At 33.1% G+C, this 22,903-nt stretch overlaps 1 protein-coding gene across 1 annotated transcript; it reads right to left on the bottom strand.

The window, feature by feature from the left end:
• Positions 1-8,402: 8,402 nt before the first annotated feature.
• Positions 8,403-11,510, bottom strand: LOC124938038 (WPP domain-interacting protein 2). The gene is made up of 3 exons (XM_047478402.1): positions 11,317-11,510; positions 9,989-10,987; positions 8,403-9,165 (listed from the first exon to the last, which is right to left on the bottom strand). The coding sequence occupies exons 2-3, from the start codon at positions 10,968-10,970 to the stop codon at positions 8,561-8,563; spliced, it is 1,587 nt and encodes a 528-aa protein (XP_047334358.1). The 5' UTR covers positions 10,971-10,987; positions 11,317-11,510; the 3' UTR covers positions 8,403-8,560.
• Between the last annotated feature and the right edge of the window lie 11,393 nt (positions 11,511-22,903).

Raw genomic sequence — 22,903 nt, 5'->3', positions numbered from 1 at the left:
AACTATCTGGATATGATAGAATCAATCAATCGATTTAAATACAAAAACCCAAATTTGAATTTCAAAATTTTTAAAAATGGGTTTATTGTTCTTGGGTTAATTCTGTTGAATCACAGTCTAAAAAACATTCCAACATGATTGTAAACATGTTGGGCAACTGTTTGGATCATGTTTGATCTATCCCGATCATGTTTGATCAAAATCATCAAAATAAATGAAAATTTTGAATTCTTGAATTGGTCCAAACGAACAACCAGTGTTCTTGTTTTAATACCAATCAAGTATATGTGATATAAGGAAGCTATTGGATAACTCATTTTACTTCCAAACAACTTTTAAATAACCATTTCAAATTTTTATCGCAAACTGTTTTGAACAAATTAATCATCATTCAGGTCGATTGATACCTTGAGATGATGATCAATATGTTATTAAGAGCGGTGTGAAGCTACCCAATCTCTTGGATCAAAGAATCAAAGCTAAAAAAATGGATCCTTGTGTTATTGAGGATCGAGGCTTGTTAGCCTAGGACCGAGAGATTCGATTCAGAATTCTCAGTCCAGACCGAGACCAAGCAATGAGAAAATTGAGCTAGGACTGAGACTTAGGACCAATGTTATTGAGTTAGGACCGATACCTAGGACTGAAATACCCGACCGCGAATTCTCACATAGGATCGAGAGGTCTGGCCCGGGACCGAGACTCCTAAGACTCACGACCGAGAAATTCAAACCTAGGACTGAGACTCCTAGCACCTAGGACCGAGAGGTTTGAGTTCGGAATCGAGACTCCTAAGACCCATGACCGAGAGGTCTAACCTCGGGACTAAGAATCCCAAGCTTTAGACCGAGGGACTTAGCCTAGAGCTATCCCCGGACCAAGAGGTTTATACACTTCAACTGAGAAACTTAACCCTAGACTAGTCCAGGATCGATATGTTTTTACACATAGACTAGTAATCTCAGCCAAAGAATAGCCAAAGAACGAGATACTTAACATCTTGACCGAGAGACTCCAGTACTCAGACTAAGAGCTCCCGTGCCTAGACCAATAGTCTTCGGATCCCGACCGATAAAATTGGACCCAAGCCTTAGGATTTCGGTCCTAAGGCTTGTTTGGTTCCACTTTTAAAAATCTAAAATTATTTTTGTAATTTTGGGACCCCAAATCAATTTCTAAAAATCTTGAGAGATTGGAAATGACTTTAAAATATTTCTAGGATGTTTCCTAAACAAATATTTTAACTGAAGTTCGTTTGGCATTTATTTCTAAATCTTAACACTCTTAAAATGACTGATATTCTTCAAGTATAATCCTCCCGAGCGATCATCCGCAATAGGTACCAACATTCTAAAATATTACTGTTACAATATTTCAAATAATGTTAAAACCTAAAAGCATGACTAAGACCGGAAGAATAATCGGTTAAAAATTCAAATGTTATACAACCCTTTCTTAGGTATCACCAAATTTCGAACCAAACAAAACTCTGGTATAAAATATGTTTGTACACGTACATCCCTTTTTATTGATTTTCTTAAAATCAATTGGCGACTCTGTTATTCAAATAAATAATCGTTCTTAAATTAATTATGTTTAATTAATTTAAACAAGATTTCATAATTGTCATTTGATTATAAACAAATTCCCATATTATTAAAATGTGAAAAAATTAATTATTTTTGCATAATTAATTTTAAAAGTTGTAAGGTGTTATCAAAATATTTTAAAATAATGTTTTATTTTAAAATGATGTTAAGCATGCAAACCAAGGCTGAAATCATCGAACCTCGAGCCACTCTGGGCCCGCATGCGCATGTGCCTAACACGTCGGTCTGTTTGCTGCGGGATTCTCAGGGGTTACAACCTTGGTTTTAATTATTTTGAATTTATTTATTTAAAATAATTATTTTCAAATTTATAAATTAGGTACGTAAATTTTTAGTACTTACAATTATTATTATTTTTGAAAGATATATTTTTTTCATAAAAAATATCCTAATATGATCATATGGTATTTTTTTAAATAATGATACTTTTTATTTAAAAAAAATGTCACTAGTGTTGACATAAATGTTTTTAATTAATGACAATGTATTTTCTTCATAAAATGCCCATAGTGTATGAGTTAGTTTACTCATTATTTAATATTTTTTTATAATTTTAAAAAAGATGCACCTAGTGTGAAAAAATGGGTTGTTTTTATATATTAATTTATTTTTATTAACGATAATTTATTTTCCTCTCAAAATGCCGACTTAGGATTTTACTCGTCATTTAATAATAACTTACTTTTTTAAAATGCCCATAGTGTTGACATATATATATTTTAATTTAAATTAATGACGATGCAAAACTAGGAAAAAGATGTTTTAGAGATTCTATTGGAGCCTTTAAATGATTTTTAAAAAATACCAAAAATTCAAATATGGTCAAAAATATTATTTTGTACAAAAATAATAGTTTTCCATCATTTGTGGAGATCGTTTGAAAAACGACTTATTTTGAAACGTTCATATCTTAAGCTCCATAGACTAGAAAATTATAAAAAAAAAATTGCAGCAGGTTCACAAGATTTTTTTTGACCTCGATGAAATTTTTTAGAATTTTTGGAACACTTTCAGAAAAATACTGATTTTAGCAGAGTCATAACGGGAGTCTCCTAACCCCAAAAAATTCTGAATTCGTGAGTGGAGTGTTTCTAAAAACATGTTCGACATACATAAAGTTGTTCTAGAGATTTTCCAACCCTTTTGAGAAAATTTTGATTTCGGTTGTCGCATACATTGGGGTTCCAATTCCCCTCTTCTATACACTCGTGAAGAATATTTGTAAAAGGATTCACAATTCAAATCAACAAGCAAACTTCCAAGCAAATATAAAAGCGATGATTTCACATTGTGGTTCACATGTGTGCCCGGGGAGAGCATTAAACGTTCCATTATATCTTCTTCTTTCTAGTAAAACCTAACAAGAGTTTTGAGTCATCTCTAAACTAAATATATGGCATCTTGTTATATAGACTTAAGACATGTTAATGGAAACCAAGGGAATTCTAATGACTTGATGTCAACCTTTATTGAAATTTAATTAGAGTTGAGATTACTCCTTCTAGATTAGATACAAGGTTAGCATATTAATAAGCAAATAAATTATGAACTCATAATGCAAAGTGTAACGTACCTTCACAAATAATTGACCAACTACATTCGAGTAGAGACTATCCCACAGGATAGGCGTATAGGACATAACTGTTTTTCTCATGCATAACCAAGCACGAAACCCTTAATCCGTGAATACTATAATTTTCTCTTCTTTAGCTTTTTTGTGAAGTAAACAAAAGTGGAGACTCTTAAAGTCAACAGGATTACTAAGTTTTTACACATACTAATCTTGAACCTATATGGGCCAATAAAAAGAAGTATATGATATAAAACTCCACTTTGGTTTCTCATCTCGAAGATAGTCTTCTCATTTACTTTTTGTGAGATTCAAGAGGAAGGTAAACCACGAGGTTCTATTGCATAACTTTTGTAGAAAAATATTTTCAAAAAAGTGCACCGATCGTATTTACCTTTCAATTCCTTTGTTACGTTCCCTCCACATACAGAGCACTCGAAAAGATAAGTAAGGCATGAGACCGACCAATTTTAGATCGCATAGACCTCTCTTAAAGACATAGAATTCGAATGGATAAATTTACTCTTAGTAACTGATCATTTCATGCTCTAAAATAAAAGACATTCGATGAACCCTAAAATTGGTAGACACGTAAGAAAACCCGCGTATAGAAAACATCGTGGACGTAAGAGACGAAATAAACACATGCATTTAATTGGAGACTCTGCACGTAGATTGTCTTATGACAAACTATTGTCATAATCAAGAAGAAATTAGATGAAAGAGATAGATGTATCTCAGTATTTTGATGTAACATTTTGGGTGCAAGGGCTTACTGGTGTAGTTAGCATCTTTCAGATAATTTTGACTGCATAACTTTGACATACAAAGGTGTTTGAGCATACACTTATGTTCACACACCTCATCAATTAAGAGGCATTGTGCCTTGATGGGTTAAATCTTCTTGTAAATAGACAAGAAAACAAACAAGAAAATGTAAATACGAGATTCACATTGTGTTCACGGGTTTTATGCCCTCTAAAAATGATTATCGTGAAATGAGGAGTGTAACATCCTTCACTATTATGGTAGTTTGACCAAATACATATTTTGAGCTAACTATCTAGTTCGTCCATAGTAGAGTCGTCAATTTTCTATAGACTGTTTTTATTGTTTTCTTTCGCATTTTTTACTTCAGATTTAAAAAAAAAACTTTTCTCCTTTTTGGACGTGAAAGGATCTGTTCCTAATGAAATAAGTTTCTTATCCATTCGAATGCCCCATCTTTAAGGGCGATTTGTGCGATCCAAAGTTGATTGGTCACATGCCTTACCTTTTATTTCGAGTGATCCGCCCACAGAGGAGACACATCGAAAGATTTGAATGGTAGATACAACATGTGCATTGTTTTAAATAAGATTCTTCTTTATAAGTTATATTATAGAACCCCTTGGCTTACCTTATTCTCGAATCTCGTAAAAATTAAATAGGAAGACTATCCATGTATGATGTTATCCTATCTTATTGATGATGAACCAAAGTGGAGTTCTATAACATAGAGTTTTTGATTGACTCATACAGGTTTTAGATTAGTACGTGTAGAAATATAATAAGCTAATTGAATTTAAGACTCTCCACGTTAGTTTACTTCACAAATAAACTAAAGGGAAAAAAATCATAGTATTCTCATATTAAGAGTCCTATGCTTAGTTACACATTAACAAAGGGTCGTAGTATTATGTCCTATGCGCCTGTTCAAAAGGATAGTCTCTACTCGAATGTAATTGGTCGTTGTATTTTGTGAAACTATATTACACATGCATTCTTTGTTCAAAATTCGTTTGCTTGTGAATATCCTAACATTGTGTCTAAACTAAAGGATTCGCCACATTCCTTGCTAAAAACTGACTCCAAGCTTTTAATAGATTTAGACAAGGTTGATATTAACCCATTGAATTCTCCTAGTTTTCATTATCATGCCTTACGTCTGTTTAGAAAGATAACCTTATTCTTAATTCAGAGATGACTTTAAACTCCCGTTATGGGTTTTTCTTAGACAAAGAGGATATAATGAAACCTTAAATGCTTCTCCAGCACATGTGAATAACAATGTGAATCCGCTAATTTGCACGTTGCTGGATTGTTTTCTTGATTGGTTCGAATTGTGAATCCTTGTAGAAAATGAGTTCACAAGTATAAGAAGATGAGGATTGAATATTAGAGATGATTGGAGCCTCGTTTATAACACAATCAAAATCAAGAATTTTTCCAAAGATGTTAGAATTTTTTGAAATTTTTTGTAAATGTCAAAAAAATAATTTAGGAGCACGTTGCACTCGAGTTTGGAATTTTAAGAGCTAATGAACCTAATAAATGACATTACTAAAATGAGTGTTTTTCCAAACTTGTTAAGAAAATTCTTAAAAATTCTACAGAGGTTAAAAATAATTTTGTGGAGCCGTTGTAGAAAATTTTCAATTTTCGACTTGTAGAACTCATGATATGAGCTCTCCAAGTTAAGACGTTTTCCAAATGAGCCCTTAAAATTGTAGAAAAATATTATTCTTGTTGAAAATAAAAGTTTTGACCATCCTTGAATTTTGGAATTTTTCTAAAATAATTTATAGGCTCAAATTAATGAATCAAGGTTGTTTGGTATAAAATGGAACCAAACGAGGAACTACAAAAATACATGGCGGAAAAGGGATCAATCGAGGCCTCAACGAGGACGTTTAGTTCTTCTAGTGGGGGTGGTGTGTTACAACCATATTTGGAAGGGTTCGGTCTTGGCAGGATTGCGGAATGTCAGGACCGAGCAGGTGCCTAAGTCTGATCGTGTGCGTGCGACCTAGGCACAAAAGGGTGGCAACGGCTAGTGCATTGAGAAGATGCACGGGAAAGAACTGGAGTTGACTTGTGACGGTTTTGAGAAGACCCGAAAAAGTCGGCATCATGGATAGTTGTGACGGAAATGTCGAGAGCAATTGGGATGGATGGAAAACGTGGGTCTAGTGGACGGTTACAGCCCACTACCCACGTCCAGAAGCTCAGCAGCAAGAAGGACCGATGGAGGAACGTGATACTGAAGTAGTGGGACGGTTGAGACCCACTATTGACGGTTAGACCCACGATCTGCAATAACTGCCAACCGATTTTACCCACTCTGCGAAGTGGGTCGTTTTCCATAAGCATGTTGTAATCCGAGGGCTATAAATATCTCTTGAGCTGCACAAGAATGTTTAGTATGTTTTGGTAGATAAATACCTACAGCTAGTGAGAGTCCGTTTTGTGTGCAGCCAAGAGAGTTTATAGTCTCTTTATAAATCATATTGGTGAGTGAATAAGAATTATAAAGTTGAGCGTGGCCCGTACCTTGTGTCTCTTTTACTTTCTGTTCGTTATATTGTTTATTGTTTACTGGTGTTTGACTGATTGTTTTGGTGTGCGAAACAAGTCTCACAAAGGGTGAAAAAGATAATAAAAACCGCTGCGAAATAATCCCTTGTGACATGAATTTTTTTTTTACGGGCCACGCCCAACCCTTGGGCCTGCGAATAGCAACCCGAGGCCTTACTCTGAAGATGGAGCCAAGGCTGAGGCGCCTGGAGGCGTTGGTGGGAGCCCCAAACGCTGAAGACGATGCTTCCATATTTGCTCAGATCAACGACTTAAACACAGAATGGTTGTCAACTCGAAACTCCATTGTTGAAGTTTCAGAGTTGGTTGGTCAGAGGGCGCTAGTAACTGAAGAGGACCTAGAGTCCAGACTAGAGCATTTTGTAACGGAAGAGAACCTAGAGTCCAGACTGGAGCATTTGGTAACGGAAGAGGACCTAGAGTCCAGACTAGAGCATTTTGTAACGGAAGAGAACCTAGAGTCCAGACTGGAACATTTGGTAACGGAAGAGGACCTAGAGTCCAGACTGGAGCATTTGGTAACGGAAAAGGACATAGAGTCCAAACTGAAACACTTTGATCTAATTCTTACCAAGTGCATCAAACTTGTTAACTTTTTGTTGCCAAGTATCTTTAATCCTTATTTTCAATTGTTTTCAAAGCAATTAATCTTGGTCCAATTATTTTTTAAGTTTCTTCAGACACTGTTCCAACAATACTAATTATTTGAAGGCATTAATGTTATACAGTTTTATATATGCATTTACTTTCTCGAGAAAAAGTGGTGTACTTGTTTTTTGGGTTACGGAGCATTTCCTTTTCAATCAGCTTAATTATATGGCATAACTACACTTTCTCAAATTTAAAAAGATATTGTGTGCAATGAAGTGGGGTCATGACTTTGGGGAAGTTATATTGAGAAGGGATTCGGACAAATAAATTGGCACGGCTAGCCCTTAATGGGAGGTTTTTGACAAGGGATTGAATGACCATAATTCATGACAATTACAGATTTCCCATGTATGGATATAAAGGAGAATGAAACGAGTGAACTTTTTTATTGTTCTTTTCAAAAATCATCTCAAAAGGAGTAAATATGGGTATTTGGAGTAATGTTAGGAATGGAACATACAGAAGACAAAGAGGAAAAGTTTATTTTCTAGTTCCTAAAATGCTCCTTGCATTAATAACATTCAATTAAACCTAAGGTGTTCTAAGTGAGAAACTCAAATGTGGAATATATTAACGCTCATTTGAAACTCATATTTATCAAATATGGAGGGAAGATTAGAAGGAAGGAAGATCAAGTGTGGAACATCTGGAAAATTCTATTAATATGCATAAGCAATACTTCAAGTGCTTCTCATTTCAAAATGAGAATTTTGGTTTACATTTTGTTTCTCTTTTAATGGTGCAATTTTTTTTATGTTTGGGGACTTAACCTGTTAAGTCACTAAAACACACTTTCAAATTTGGAATTGTTCTAGTAAAAGGAATTCCCTTGTTCCTAAGAAAAATTAAATCTTTGGCCTAAGAAGGCCACACTATATAATGAAAACTGAAGAAAGAAAGAGACTATTGGATGATCTGGTCTACGAGGCCATTGGACTATTAAAAGAAAGAGAATCAGAATGCATTCCTCTACAAAAACCATTCCCCTTCACAAGGAATTAACTAGAAACTAAACCTCATAAAGTAAATCAATCTAGAAACTAAATCTTATAAAGCTCTTTAATAAGAGGTTCATCATTTTTATCCAAGAAAATAAAATCTGTCAGAGGATATCAAAAAGACTCCAACTAATGTTCAGAATGAGGGAAATAAAATATACAATGGTTAATTTACATCTCAAATATGAAAATAATTATCATAATGAAAATCAAATCTGTCAAAGGATATCAAAAAGACTCCAATTTTAATGTTCAGAATGAAGGAAAACAAATATAAAATGGGTAATTTACGTCTCAAATATGAAAGCAAATTCTGACATTTAATAACACAGAGATATAGCTAAACAAAAAGGTGACTACTTTCCCTGTCAAAACTATGTAGGTACTATCCCTGAATAATAATTGGACAACTGCCCAAAAAACAGTACAAATACAACAAAAAACAATATGAGCTGAACAAGAGAATATAAACCAACCTGGTAGGCCTTATTCTCCAACTTTAAAACTTCATCGGATTCTACAAGCTTTGTGGAATGAGTTTCCACCTCCTCAAATTTTCCTTCATGCATCAATTCCTCCTCGTCGAATGCAAGTTCATCATCAAACTTATGGATTGACCTTGATACTACAATGAATTGAATCTCTGTTTCAATCTTCTGATTGAACAGACACTCAATCTCAGCCTCCATATCAGTCTCTTTTTTCTGATGCCCCTTTAGGATATCTTGCATGTCATCAATGGTTGAACTGTTCAAGTTTAGGGCCTCTTCAAGTTCAAAAACCTTATCCTCCTTTTGTTTTAGAAAAGCTGCAGACTCCTCCAGTTTGTCTTTTAATTTACTCAGTTCGTACTTTAAGCTTATGACCTTGCTATCCAAAAGATCAAATGATTTCTCACCCATCAACTCTGAATGCAAACAGCTATTTTGAGTTGGTTCTTTTAGCAGAGAAATCTCGACTTCCTTTAACCCTACAACTTCTGCAATCGTATGTCGCATAGTTAACACATAAAAATTATTACAAAACCAGAAATTGGTTTGCAATCATCATATATAGAAAGAACAGTTTTTTTCAGAGGCTGGGGCATTAACTTAATAAATTAAAGACAGCCACATACAAAATGATGAAAAGCAAAAAGAAAAGATGCTCAATATTGAAGAGTATCACAATAAAATAATAATAAACTTCACATATATGGTTATAAAAAAGGTAAATAAGCCAAATAAAGAAAAAATTACACCAAGCCATTTTTCTCATAATTTATTTCCCAAACAACACTTGGAAATTGCACAATAAAATGATGAGTGGGTATCCATACCCCATTCTTTGCACAAAAATCAGTTAGTATGATTATTCCTGTCAATAGGAACATAATAGTCTCTCATATTGCCAAGGCAGCAGAATTTAATGTGGAAGAAAATCCTACTCATCTGTGACATAGAATGTCAAATATAGTAGATACCAATCAATTATAGACTTCTTACATTATCATTAAATAGATTTTTAGGTTAGCAATAACAGCAAAGTACGACAATAGGCCCTCAATAAATGTTGTTTTAAACATGCATGAAACCTGAAACATTCTCAAACAGATTGAATCCATTACAAGGCAGATCCATTTTCCATTTTAAACACGTGTGATAATTCTAGTCAAGGGACATCCTCATTTTGCCCCCACTAAAGTACCAAACGTGCCTTAATAAAAATGAACACGCAATACAACAAAAAGCAGGGCACGAATACCTAGAATCCTTGAAAACATAATAAAACAGAACAGTTTCTATTAAGGAAGAATGGCACACCTTTTTCAAGCATTTCCTGAGCAAACTGCAATGCCAGTATAGACTCCACCAGGGGATCATGGGCAGTTGAGGATATACAGTTGTCAGATTTTCCTTTAGCAGTCCAAGCAAAATCATCCTGCAAAGTATCTTCAGAGTTTCCATTTTCTTTATCGTAATCATCTTGGTGTTCACAGTTGATTTTAGGTTCTCCATCCAATATTTCATCCAAGTTATCTTCATCACAATTTGTTGACTTCCCATTGAATCTCCTCCCATTGTTCATAGAAAATTTTCCATCAATAAACAAAACATTGGTGCTTCTAGAGTCAGATTCCATGCTGGAACGAGAGTTCTCCTCCTTTTCAATTTTGATTCGCTCTCCTCTTGCCTTTTTACTGGTCTCCTTTTGGCTTTTTCCCCGTTGAAAGGGATCTGCTACAATAGTTATATCACTTTGATTCTTCACCCTATTACTATCAGGCTGATATCCCATCCATGAAGCAGTCTTGCGACTCAACTTTGGAATACTAGCTGCGGTAGATGACTTACTACTGTGGTCCTCACTGTTGTCTGAATCTGTCTCAGCATCAAAACTGTGTCCAATTGCCGATCCAGAATCGAAGGCAATCCCAGCATTGAATCCAACATTTCTCATTTCTGCATTAGTAGATGATGATAAAGATCCATCACTCTTGATCGAAATCTCAGCAGACAAACCTGTAGGCTTATCTGCTACAGTTACAGAACCACGTCTCAATGTCTTACCAGCATCTGAACTATAACATCCATCTTTATTGACTTCCCTCTTAATCCGCCTCCATTTCTTCAACCCAAATCCTTTAGCTTTGGCAGGTGGGGTAAAAGAAGCAGCTGGAACATTAACCACCAAAGTTCCATTGTTTTCTGTCTGGTGTTCATTGACCTGTACTAGCTTGTCAGAGTCAAGCGCTCCATTTGCTTCCACTGATTCAAGGACAGAGCTCTCACTTTGCAAATCCATCACCAGAACTATGCTGCCTGCAAGCGTAATGCATCGAAGAATTAGACTATCTTTAGTTTCAGCCTTAGATGGCTACCAAAGTCAAAATTCAGCCAAAAAAGAAAATCTCATGAAAATTAAGCAAAGGCAAATGAAAAGGCAACCAGATCTTAATTTTAATCAAGATCTTCAATTCATGTGAGCGAAGCCACACATGATCGCCATCAAAATCAAGATCTTCAATTTAAGTGAGGGAAGCCGCGTTTGATCGTAATCAGAATCAAGATCTAAAATTTAACACATTCTATCCACAATTCAGCTTGAATACACAATCTAGCAGATATTACATACTAGATTAGGGTTGTACCTTAAAGAAAAATCCAAGCCCAAATCAATCAAAGAAGAATCCACCGCTCAAAATTGATCTAAGGACTCCAAGTCTTCACCTGCTCCTCTAGCAGCGATCTTCAATGGAAGAGGCCCCTCATAGCTCACATAAACTCAAGAGATCGCAAAGGAGGTCTTTTTCTTAGGATTTTTCGCGATTTTTAGCCATGGTGACGTCTGCCTCTCTCAGCTTAAATAGCCCAATCCCAAAGAAACGCAGTAGATTCTTATCTTCAACTAGGGCTCCTCACGTGCGGCCTTTTCTCAGCAACGGTCACGATTCAATCATCCAAACTTCGCTTCCATCATGATCGATTTTGTACGAAGATCATGAAAAACTCTTTGCCGCTGCCTGGTCCCCACTGTCGCGACCTCCAGCTCTCTTTTTTCTGTCGGCTTTCTTTTTTCCTTTTCTTTCTTCAACCCGGAAAGATTGTAGATACTTGGTCTAAAGCTTTGTTTGATTTATTTTCTTGTCAAATGAAAAAGAGAAAATTTGGAAAAGGAAATTTCAAATTAATAGTTACAATTATCCGATCAGATTTTCTGCTACCGAACGGGGTGTTCCCCTGTTGCGGACTAATCAAAACTCATCAGCATTATTATATTAATAAATTAAAACTGTGTTGAAAGGATGAAAGAGAACTCGGAACCGTATTTCATTCTGGGTTCAGTAGAAGCGGAAAGGAATGAAGCTTTCTTTTCTTCACTTCGTTTTACATGACCAATTGAAGAGACGATCTACACCATTTTAAATGAGGTTGTTCATAATTGACATATATTTACTGTTGAGTGAAACGAACTTCACTCCAATTTATAAATTATGTTTAAAAATTTATTTATGATGTATTTAAACGATGGAATAATAATTCATATAATTTTATTTCTGATATATATAAAATAATAATTATAAATTAATATAATTTTATTTGAAGATTTTTTTTTTAAAATAATAATCATAAATTATGTGATTTGAGATATTTAATTTAATTTTGTATGAATGATTATAATTATATTTTATAATTGTGATATATTCAAATTAATTTGTACAAATTATTTCATAATACATATATTTATATATTCAATATACATAAATTTGTTTGTAATGTATGGAAATATATATTGATAAATTATTTAAAATTTTATATAATTATATATTAAAAATATACACTTAACAACATATTTTTAATTATTTTTGAAAGATATTTAAATTATTTTGTAAATATATTTAAATGAATTTGTAAAACAAAATATTCAATTTTTTTTGTAAAATATTTAAATGAATTTGTAAAACAAAATATTTTTAAATTTATTTGTAAGGTATTTAAAAAAACATTATTTAAATTATTTTATATTTTATATAATTATATATTAAATATATAAAAAAAATATTCATGTAAAACCACTAACACATTTATGTTAAAACATACGTTAATGTAAAAGCATTTATTCTTTCATGTAATTCTGCAAAAAAATAAAAAAATTAAAACAAGAGTTACCCGGTGAAGCAAACTTCACCTAGGTATTTATAACGCTCAAATTAGTGAAACAAGCACTACTTGGTGAAAGAGTTTTTACTATAATATTAATACTGCATTATGATTGGTCCAAAATAGAGTAATAGAGAATTTGGTAGCTAAAGATCTAGACTGCATATTAGGGATCAAATTATCAAATTGGGATTTCTTCTTGGGACAATTGGTATTTCTAATATTTTATCTCAAATATCATAATTTGAAATTATTATTATTAAAATTATATAAAATAAAGTTTTGACTAAACGGTAAAAACATTATTAATTTATTATTACCAGACATTTATAAATAAATAAAATATTAATATTACTAACTTAATTATATAGGTTTGAGAATTTTGAAACTAGTTCTTATTAATATGTAACAAAAATAGTTAATTATATTATTAATTATACTATTAAAATTTATTATTACAAATATTAGTCAATTAAATATTGTAAAAGAGTACTATATTTTATTTTGACAGAATTGTCAAATTTGAGCTATTTATAATTTGGATTTCATGCATTTTCTTTTCAAACCATATAATTTGAGACTTTTTGTTGTTGAAGAAATACATAACGATTTTGTACTCTTTTTGGTCTTATAAAGATATGTCAGGTATCGACCGTCAGATTATTCAGCATCAGATACCCTTGTACGAGGATGCCAAGCCGGTAAAATCGGAGCTCTAGAGAATACGAGCAAATATCATGGAGAAGATGAAAGAGGAAGTCCAGAAGAAAATCAGTGCTAGATTTCTTGAAGTTGTAGACTACCTAGAGTGGATCGCCAATGTAGTTCCAGTCGTGAAGAAGAATAGAAAGATTCGAGTATGCGTGGAGTATCGAGACCTCAACAAAGCGAGTCTCAATGATAGCTTTCTTTTTACCACAAATGAGGAGATACAATCTTTTCGTTCATCAATGAATTCTTAGGCTACAACTAAGTACAGATGGCTTTAGAAGATAAAGAGAAGACGACGTTCATTACATAAGTTGGAACGTTCTGCTATAGAGTCATGCCTGTCCGGCTGAAGATCGCATGAGCAACGTACTAGAGAGTGACTATAATGATCGTGCACACCATGATCCGCAAGTTTTTCTTTTGATTTTAACTGATAACCAAGATAGTCTCGTGGTAATTTTTTATTTAAGAGACCAAAATATCAAGAGTTCAATTTCAACTGGAAACATTTAGAAAGTTGAACGGAAGTGGGGACATGGATGTATAGTGTCATGCTTGTTAATTTGATTCGTTCCAATCTCATGTAGCTAAATAAATAGTTGTTTTCATTTCTTGATAAAACCTAATACTTAAATTTATGAATCTATTCATGCATGTTTAGTAAGAAAAAAATTAATTTAAACTTACTGTTGTTGCGGAAGATGATTCACCATAGCCAAATAAAGTCGAAAATAGGTCAATTAGAACGGATCTAGTAACTCCTTCCTCAACAACATTGGGCGGATGTCTGACTTTACCTATTTATACATAGCTATCATCATTCCTAAAATGTTACTGCAACCTACTAGTCACTGTCATAAAGCGTCATTGTGTGGTGACTTGTTCCTCTATGACGAGCTCGAACTTCGTCGATCTGGTGTTTCAATTATCTTATTGTGAAAGAGACGTCAATTAGAGTTGAATAAAATATTAACACCCAATAAATTAGATAACGAGTAGAAACACATGTAAATTGATTTTATTACCTAGACGCTCGTGATAAGTCGAAGATAAATGTGGAGCTAGACGAAGAAAGTGTTGCGGAGAGGTGATTTGTATGACAAAACTAAGTTCTTAAGTTATAGTAATTGTGTTTAGGATTTATGTTTATATTGTAAATTATAATTATTATTTCTTACTAAAATAAATTAGGCCTCAAGATATAAAAACTAATGCAAGGTACATCTATATAAAACCCTATTTTTGATATTAACCAACAAAAATAATATTAAGAAATTATCTTTATTGCTACCTCATTAAAATGTTATTCATTTTGTTTTACATTTCTTTAATTATTATTAAATTTGATGTCAATAAATCATTATTTCGATGTCTTATAATTGAATTTAGCCTACTATTTTCTTTATAATCTATATTTTTTAAGTTGTAAATTAATATGTTTATGATAAATATAAAACAATAAAAATATTTTGAGAACGGGCCTATTTTTAAAAATCTCGATGTCATTGTAAATAGTCAAAGTTAAAATTAGGAGTAATTCTTATTTTTTTGTTAAAAGATTTTCTTTAAAATCACAATTCATATTATATTATAGTGCTTTTTAGTTTCATTTGTACTGATATTACAGTGTATTTTTTTAATTTGATATAATTTTTTTTTATTAAATTGACTGCATAATCTTTTCCAATCAAATAATAAAATTTTAAATTATTCCAAAATAATATGATGATAAAATATTTAATTAATTGCAAAATATATATTAAAACATTTTTAATATACAAAATAAAAATTGTATAAAAAATACACATCTAATTCTATTATTTCTCATAGTATTAATTTTATGTAATCATTAAAGAGTCTCAACTTATAAGAGAATATGCTTATCAATCAAAATGTATTACATTTTTAAGGGTTTTTTTTTCTTATTGACCCCAATTCTATAATTGTATTATTTAGAATAATAAATTAAGATACCATCAATTATTTTTGTAAACAAATCGAAGAAGAAAAAACTCACTAAAACCCATAATTTTATAAATTTGAAATATTTTTCAACTTTTTATAAGTTGTATATTAATTGAAATTTGATGATAGTCAAATGACAAGATTGGAGATTTTTGGGTCAATAATTAACCTTTTCTTATACTTAGTAATTAATTTGAAATGCGGTGAATCTGTTTTGTTTTGGTAATTAAGTGACCAATGTGAATATTAATATTCACAATAAAGTATTATTAATTATAGACTTTATGAATTATAAGTAAAATGAATATTTATAGCTAGGTAACAAAGAATCTTAATGGATCAAGTAAATATATGCTTAATATTTCTAAAATGCTGAAAGATTTACTAAAGCATAACGAGATCAGATTTAATTAATCTCATATAATTTTTAAAAAATAAATAAATTTCATACAATTAGCACGGAAATTCACCAAATTTAAAATTAATACAAATAAATCTTATAAATTTACAAACACTTGTAAGAAGGCAGTAAATTTTGCTTGGATTTTAAATTATACTTGCAATGTTTTTACTTATTTCATCTATCTTAATTAAAATAAATATAACTTATTCTAGAAGTAAATTCTCGTATGAATAACTTTAAATAACTTAAATCAAATTATATTGATAATATTAATTATAATATATGCTAGCAGTAAAATATTAATCTTAATATCGTTTTAATTTATGGGTGTTTAAAAATAAAGGAAAATATTGTTATCTTATTATAAACATTTAAATAAGAATATTTTTTTTGTTACTTAAAAATTCATGTAATCTTTATTTTTTTAATATCTGAATTTGTATTAGAATTGTTCTAAATATTTCTTAATAAAGGTAAATTTAATTATTTTTTAAAGTAATATCGTCGCGATATCGATGATTAGTTCGCGATTGTTTTAATCATCAATTTGGTACTTGAATTTTTAGACTATAACAATATTATTATTTTTATAACCCGGAAAACCTAAAAATTTCAACATCGATTTACATGTCATAATTCTTTTTTTAAATAAAACATTATTTAAAAAGTTTTATAAGAATATCTGACCTTTTCAAATTAATTATAAAAATAATTAATCAAAGATCAAATTTCAAATAATCTTTCAATTTTGAATAATCAAATTAAAATTTATTTTTAGAAATATGTATTTAAATTAAGTAGAAATAATTAATTTAAAAGATTATTTATTTGATAGTGAGTCGTTAATTAATTCAGTTTAAAATCAATAAAATGATACGTATACAAACGTATTTGTAACTAGAGTTTCTTTTTGGTTCGTAGTTTGGTGATACTCAGGAAAGGAATTTCGCGCTTCATCCTTCGTGCCCGTTTTTAAAAATGGTCTCTACTTAATGGTCTCTACTTAAAAATGGTCTCTATCAAAAAGACCGAAACAAATTCAACAAAGATCAATATGATGAGATAGTTCAGTGGTCGGTTAATACCATGAAGGAGGTCTTAAAGTGCAATAAAACGACAATGTATACTATCAGAAATAACCCAAATAAAACGTGGAAAAATGACCAGGTGTGGAGCAATAGGTCTGAACCTGATACAGAGAAGGGAAAGTTCTATATAGATACTATGTCCCAAGAGTTATCACCCTTGATTATCCATATAGATTTGAACTACCTGCGGAGATTGAAGAAAAATTCGTGAAAGCTTGGGACTCTATTATTATTGGGTACTTTATGAGAAATACAAAAGTTCCTTATCCAACCGTGAAGACAAACCTTATGCATTAATGTGAAAGTTCTGGAATTGAAAGAATTACAGGTAATGACCATAGATTCTACATTCTATCTTTCAGAAACGGAAGCAAGATCAAGTCAATCAACGAAACAAATACACTTTTATTAAGGGTCAACGCTTAATACTATATAAATGGAGTGAGGAGTTAAACACTAATCACAGACCTCCAAAGCTTGAGATGATATGGGTCAATCTAAAGAATATCCCTCCACATTTGTGTAATTCGACCAACCTTGCCTATATTTCTAGCATAATAGGCAAGCCACTGATGTTTGATCCAGCTATGGAAGACTATGAAAGAGCCTCTATATCCAGGGTAAGCGTTGTGATTCACCCAAGAAGCTCTCTTCCGCTGAAGGGGGAGCTTAAGGATAGACTGATAAATATTTGAAATTGGTGCAAGGTACAAATGACATCTGAATAGGTGTGTGAATTACATTACATTCACTCATTCAACAAATAAATGCCCTACAAATAATTCTCGAAATGTCAATCTAAGCAATCATGCATCTAGAAGAAGTGAATAAGATACCAACAAGGGTAATCAGAACATTAGAACTAGAACAACACAAGAAGCCTCTTCCAATGTTAACATTCTTGCAGATAATTAGAAAATGAACTAAGTCCAAACTGAAACTGTCAATGAAGGAAATCATCCTTGGACTGAAGCTAAAGAAGTTATACAGGAAGAAGGTTACAAAACTAGAAATCAAGAGCAAAATAAAGCTAAAGGCCAAATGAGGGTCAAAAGGAAAATCACAAAAAAGATGAAATGGGTCAGGGCATAGAAGAATGTTGGGAACCAAAGTCGTGATAATAATAAAGGTATGGATATTGGAATTAAGGGTCATGATCAACACAAGGTTAAAAACAATGAGGATCTGGATCAGAATCAAACGCCACTTATGGGTCAAGATCAGCACCAGGCTGAGGGTCAGAATCAAGGTCTAGCTATGGATTAAGATTAGCATCTGGTTGAAAGTATTGAGGGTCTGGGTCAGAATAAAGGTCTGGGTATGCATCAGGGGTCTGGGGTTAGGAAAAGATTTCATCCATCGGTCATGTTAGGGAAGGTATTGGGAATGTTGAAGTTAATAAAGGATTTACTCAGGGTACCAAAACTATCGGTCCGAATTGTGCATCGCTCCAAAAAACTGGTCTGGACCGAGAGAACACTATTAATATCGGTCATGGTGAAGAGATACCCAAAAGTACCGGTCAAAACCATGCGAGAAATATCAATCAATGTTGTAATGACCATTAAGCCCAAGAGAATAGTAAAATTAACCATGATAAAGAAACAAAGAACTTCAAGCCAGAAGCGACCGAGGAAATCATAACCATAGCCAATAAACCTCTCAAATTATAGGTCTGAACCGAGGAATCCTGAACCCTCAAAACGTGGTTCAGGACCGTGGAATTATGGGTCCCTATGAAGCAAGTAAGCCAGGTCTTGACCAAGAAAACCAGAAGCTACAATAGTGTGCTAAAGATGATATAAATAAGGGTCAAGACCGAATGTTTCAAGGTTCTCACAAAGCCACATCTCTAGGCCATGGGTCTAGCCCTCACGTTGCTGGAAATACAAGTAAGGACAGAAAATGCATAAATTGAAATATATTAAAAATCAAGAATGAATAAGGAAGTATTGGACCTTAGTCTACTTTTCTGGACTGTGACCAAGAAAATCCGAGGCTCAAAAATGTTGAATTTTTGCTGAAACTATTGAACATGACCTATAAATACTTGGTTTCAAAGAATTTAAAAATCCAGAATTGAACCTAAACAAGAGAGGTATTGAAGTAGAAAGCTTAAGTTCCGAAGTGAGTCGAATCGAAATAGGAACTGCTCAAGAATCTAGTATTGAGGAAGTCCAAAGTCAAAAAGGCCAAACATAAGAGAACATGCAGACACTCACGAACAAAAAGAAGGGGCTACTAGCACTGGTAAAGTTGATCCGGATGTAGCATATCCAATCACCGATGAGTATGAATTTCAGAGAACACAATCTATAGTCATTGAAGATAATGAGGACAGTGATGCATATGACTTCACTAATGATGAGACATATCGTGTAGTGCAAGAAAGTCTTAAAATACAGGAACCAAACCCTTATATCCATTCATGAATATCATTACATGAAACATAAGAGGTCTGAATGATCCTCTCAAATGGAAAGAAATTAAGAGGATTATTGAGAATCAGAAGGTTACAATCATGGGGATTCTGGAAACGAAAATCAAAAGCAATAATGTTGACAAGGTTCGCATGTTGTGCGTTGATAGTAGGTGGGAACTCATTCATAATTCAAACTCGAGAACTAGAAGAATCCGTGTTGTCTAGGATCTAATGATTGTCAAATTCAAGTTGTTTTTCTCATATGATCAAAGAATACTAGTTGGGATTAAGGAAAAAATCACTAAAGTTGAGTTCCAACTTGCTATCATATATGGTAGAAATTCTAGTACCAAGAGAAGACTGCTTTGGAGCTGTCTTAGGAACTGGATTAATGGCGATAAACCATGGGCTGTCCTTGGTGATTTTAATGCTACGAGAAGCGAAATTGACTGAAGCTTGGAGTCTTATATTACCCAAGATATGATTGACTTCAAAGATTTCACCAGAGACATAGGATGCATCGAAACCAACCAACTCAGGGAACTTCTTTACGTGGTCATCAACTCAAGAGATGGACATATTTGAAAAATCATAATTGATAGAAGTCTTGTCAATTAGAAGTGGATTTCTCAATTCCCGAGAAGCCAACTACACGTTTTGAATCTCAGAATCTCAGATCACATCCCTATCAAACTATTCTAGGAGAAGGAGGAGAGATTCAAAATACCTTTCAAGTTTTTTAATTTTTAGATGGAGAGTAATAATTTCAAATATATATTGGGTAAAGTGTGGGCCAAAAATGTGGAGGGATCAAACATGTTTAGGGTCTTAGAAAAACTCGGACTTCTAAAAATTCAACTAAAAAAGTTTGACAAGAAGAAGTTTAGTAACATCTTCAAAGGAGTCCATAAAGCCAAAATTGAGTTAGTAGAAGTCCAAAGCAAGTTACTTGGGGAAAAATGATGAGCAACTTAACGAGGAAGAAAAAGATGCACTTGGCAATTTCAGAAAGGTGAGCTTATTAGAAGAGAACTTTGTGAAACAGAAATTAAGGCATTTATCTTGGTGACAAGAATACTGCCTTGTTCTATCATAAATTTATGGCGAGTAATCTAAGGAACAATATTTACAGGCTAAACAATGATGAGGGTGAATATGTATAGGGATAGAAAGGGGTACAAGATCTAGCCATCAACTTCTATAAAGAGCTTATGAGTAAAATGAAAGCATAATCAAGTCATCTGAACACCTTATACGTGATTATTGATAAAAAAAAGGTTTCTTCTGAAGACACTCAAGACTTAATCAGGGTTGTCACACAGGATGAGGTAAAAGAGGCTATGTCCAACATCAATGGTAATAAAAGCCCAAGTCCAGAAGGTTTTAATGCTCAATTCTTCAAGGAAAATTGTTTGGTTATGGGTCACGATAGTATGGGAGGGGTTCTAGAATTCTTTAAGAACGGGAATATTCTCAAGAAGTGGAATACTACAGTCTTGACTCTTATACCCAAAACCTCATTTCCCGAAAAGGTTCAAGATTTCAGACCGATTTGATGTTGCAATTTTGTTTACAAAATAATTTCAAAAATTCTTTCAAAACAATTTAAAAATGTGATTTGTAAAACAGTTAGTTTAAATCAATTTGCTTTTATTCCCGGTCGTACTATCTCACATAACATTCTACTCATACAAAACCTCCTCAAAGGTTTTGGAAAGAGAAAAATATCTCCGAGAGTGACTTTCAAAATTGATATAAAAAAGTCTTTGATTTTGTTAGATGGGAAGTCATTTAGGACTTTATGGTCGTATCGGGTTTTCCCATGATTTTTATAAAATGAATCATGCAATGCGTTTCTACCTCTCGTTTTATAGTTAGCATCAATGAGATCCATGGAGGCTACTTTAATGGTGAAAACGACGTGAGGCATGGAGATACCTTATCATCATACCTTTTCTTTGTCATCATGACGATCTTTGAGAACGTCTTTACGACGTTCTGAAAGAATACCCCATACATCTTCCACCCATTCTATGAGGAGGAGGAGATCCCTATTTATGCTTTACTAACGATTTGTTCATTCTCGCGCATGTTGGCGTTGGTTCCATAAAAACTGTATGAGATGCACTAATATTTTTTTATGAGGTTACAAGTTTGACTATCAATGAGAACAAGATCTTGACATTCTATGGAGGAGTAAAAGAGGAAACGAAAGCAAACATCTATAACATCATGGGCATCGTAGAAGGAAACTTCCCGATAAGATACTTAGGCATACCACTCAAGGAAAAATAGATCCAAATCTCGCACTACAGACCACTAATCGAGAAAATGAAAAAATTGAACTGGTCAAAAGCGTGGTAATGAGAATCATCAGTTACTAGTCGCAAAAACTTGTGCTCTCGAAGAAGGTAATGAAAGAACTTGACGTGCTAATGAGAAACTTTATTTGGGGAAGCAACGGGAGAGGCAGTAAGAAGGTTAAGTGGGCCACACATTGAAAAGCAAAGGAAGAAGGCGGCATATGACTCAAAAACTGTGTTGAATGGAATAAAGCGTCGACGAATAAGCACCTATGGGCCATCGAGAGAAAACAAGAATTACTCTGGATCAAGTGAGTCCACACCTGGTTTATGAAACACGAAGAAACCATTCTCTCATCCAAAATAAGCGAAGGTATGGGATGGTCATTAAAGAAAATCCTTAAGTTAATAAACAATATTGTAGGAGTTTTTGACATTAGTTGGGGGAGACGACAGAAACACACTATTTTGGCATGATCCATGGTATGAGGACCAACCACTAATCAATTAAGAGGAATTCAGAAACGTGAGGATCATACGGGATTACCTAGCTGCCAAGGTTAGAGACATTAATGACGGGCTATAGAATTCTCTACTTAGATGAATACTGGTGGGGCGTCGCATTTTCAAACATATTAGTAACATCCAATTCAACGAAAGAGTAGACGTACACCGATGGAAAGACGAGGAAAACGAGAAGATGATTTCAAGCAAAGTGTGGAATACCATCCGAGAGAAGGAAAAAAATAGTAGATTGGGCTAATATGGTCTGATTGTCAAAGGTTATCCCAAGACACTAATTCATCATATGGCTTGATTTTCGGGAAAGGCTAAACATGAGAGATTGCGTCAGAAAGAACCTGAAAATTCCCGATCCAAGTTGTCTATTATGTGAAGGGAATGAAGAAACAATAGATCACTTAAGTCAAGTGTTTTCAAAAGCGGCTTCAGTACAATCGTCTTTCACAAATGGCGAGAAAGGAATGCAATGGTGCACTAGAGAATAAGAACAAGTGTATAGGAGACATGGGAAGACATAGTATTTGAAAACAACTCAAATCTATAAATGCTGAGACGAGTACCCATGATTGAAAAAAGCTGGAAACTAAGATGGATGTGAAAAATCACATTCAAAGAAGGCACGAGAACAAAAAAAATTATTTAGATATACGATTTCAATTGTTT

The sequence above is a fragment of the Impatiens glandulifera genome, chromosome 5 (genome assembly GCF_907164915.1).
Source record: "Impatiens glandulifera chromosome 5, dImpGla2.1, whole genome shotgun sequence".
NCBI classification, from domain to species: domain Eukaryota; kingdom Viridiplantae; phylum Streptophyta; class Magnoliopsida; order Ericales; family Balsaminaceae; genus Impatiens; species Impatiens glandulifera.
This window is presented reverse-complemented; position numbering and strand designations above follow the sequence as displayed.

Bases quoted from the DNA above. Each gene is read 5' to 3' on its own strand.
- LOC124938038 (XM_047478402.1), bottom strand. From the start codon at position 10,970: ATGGATTTGCAAAGTGAGAGCTCTGTCCTTGAATCAGTGGAAGCAAAT. The intron at 9,166-9,988 runs GTGTGCCATTCT...ATACGATTGCAG, and splicing joins TCAGGAAATGCTTGAAAAAG to AAGTTGTAGGGTTAAAGGAA.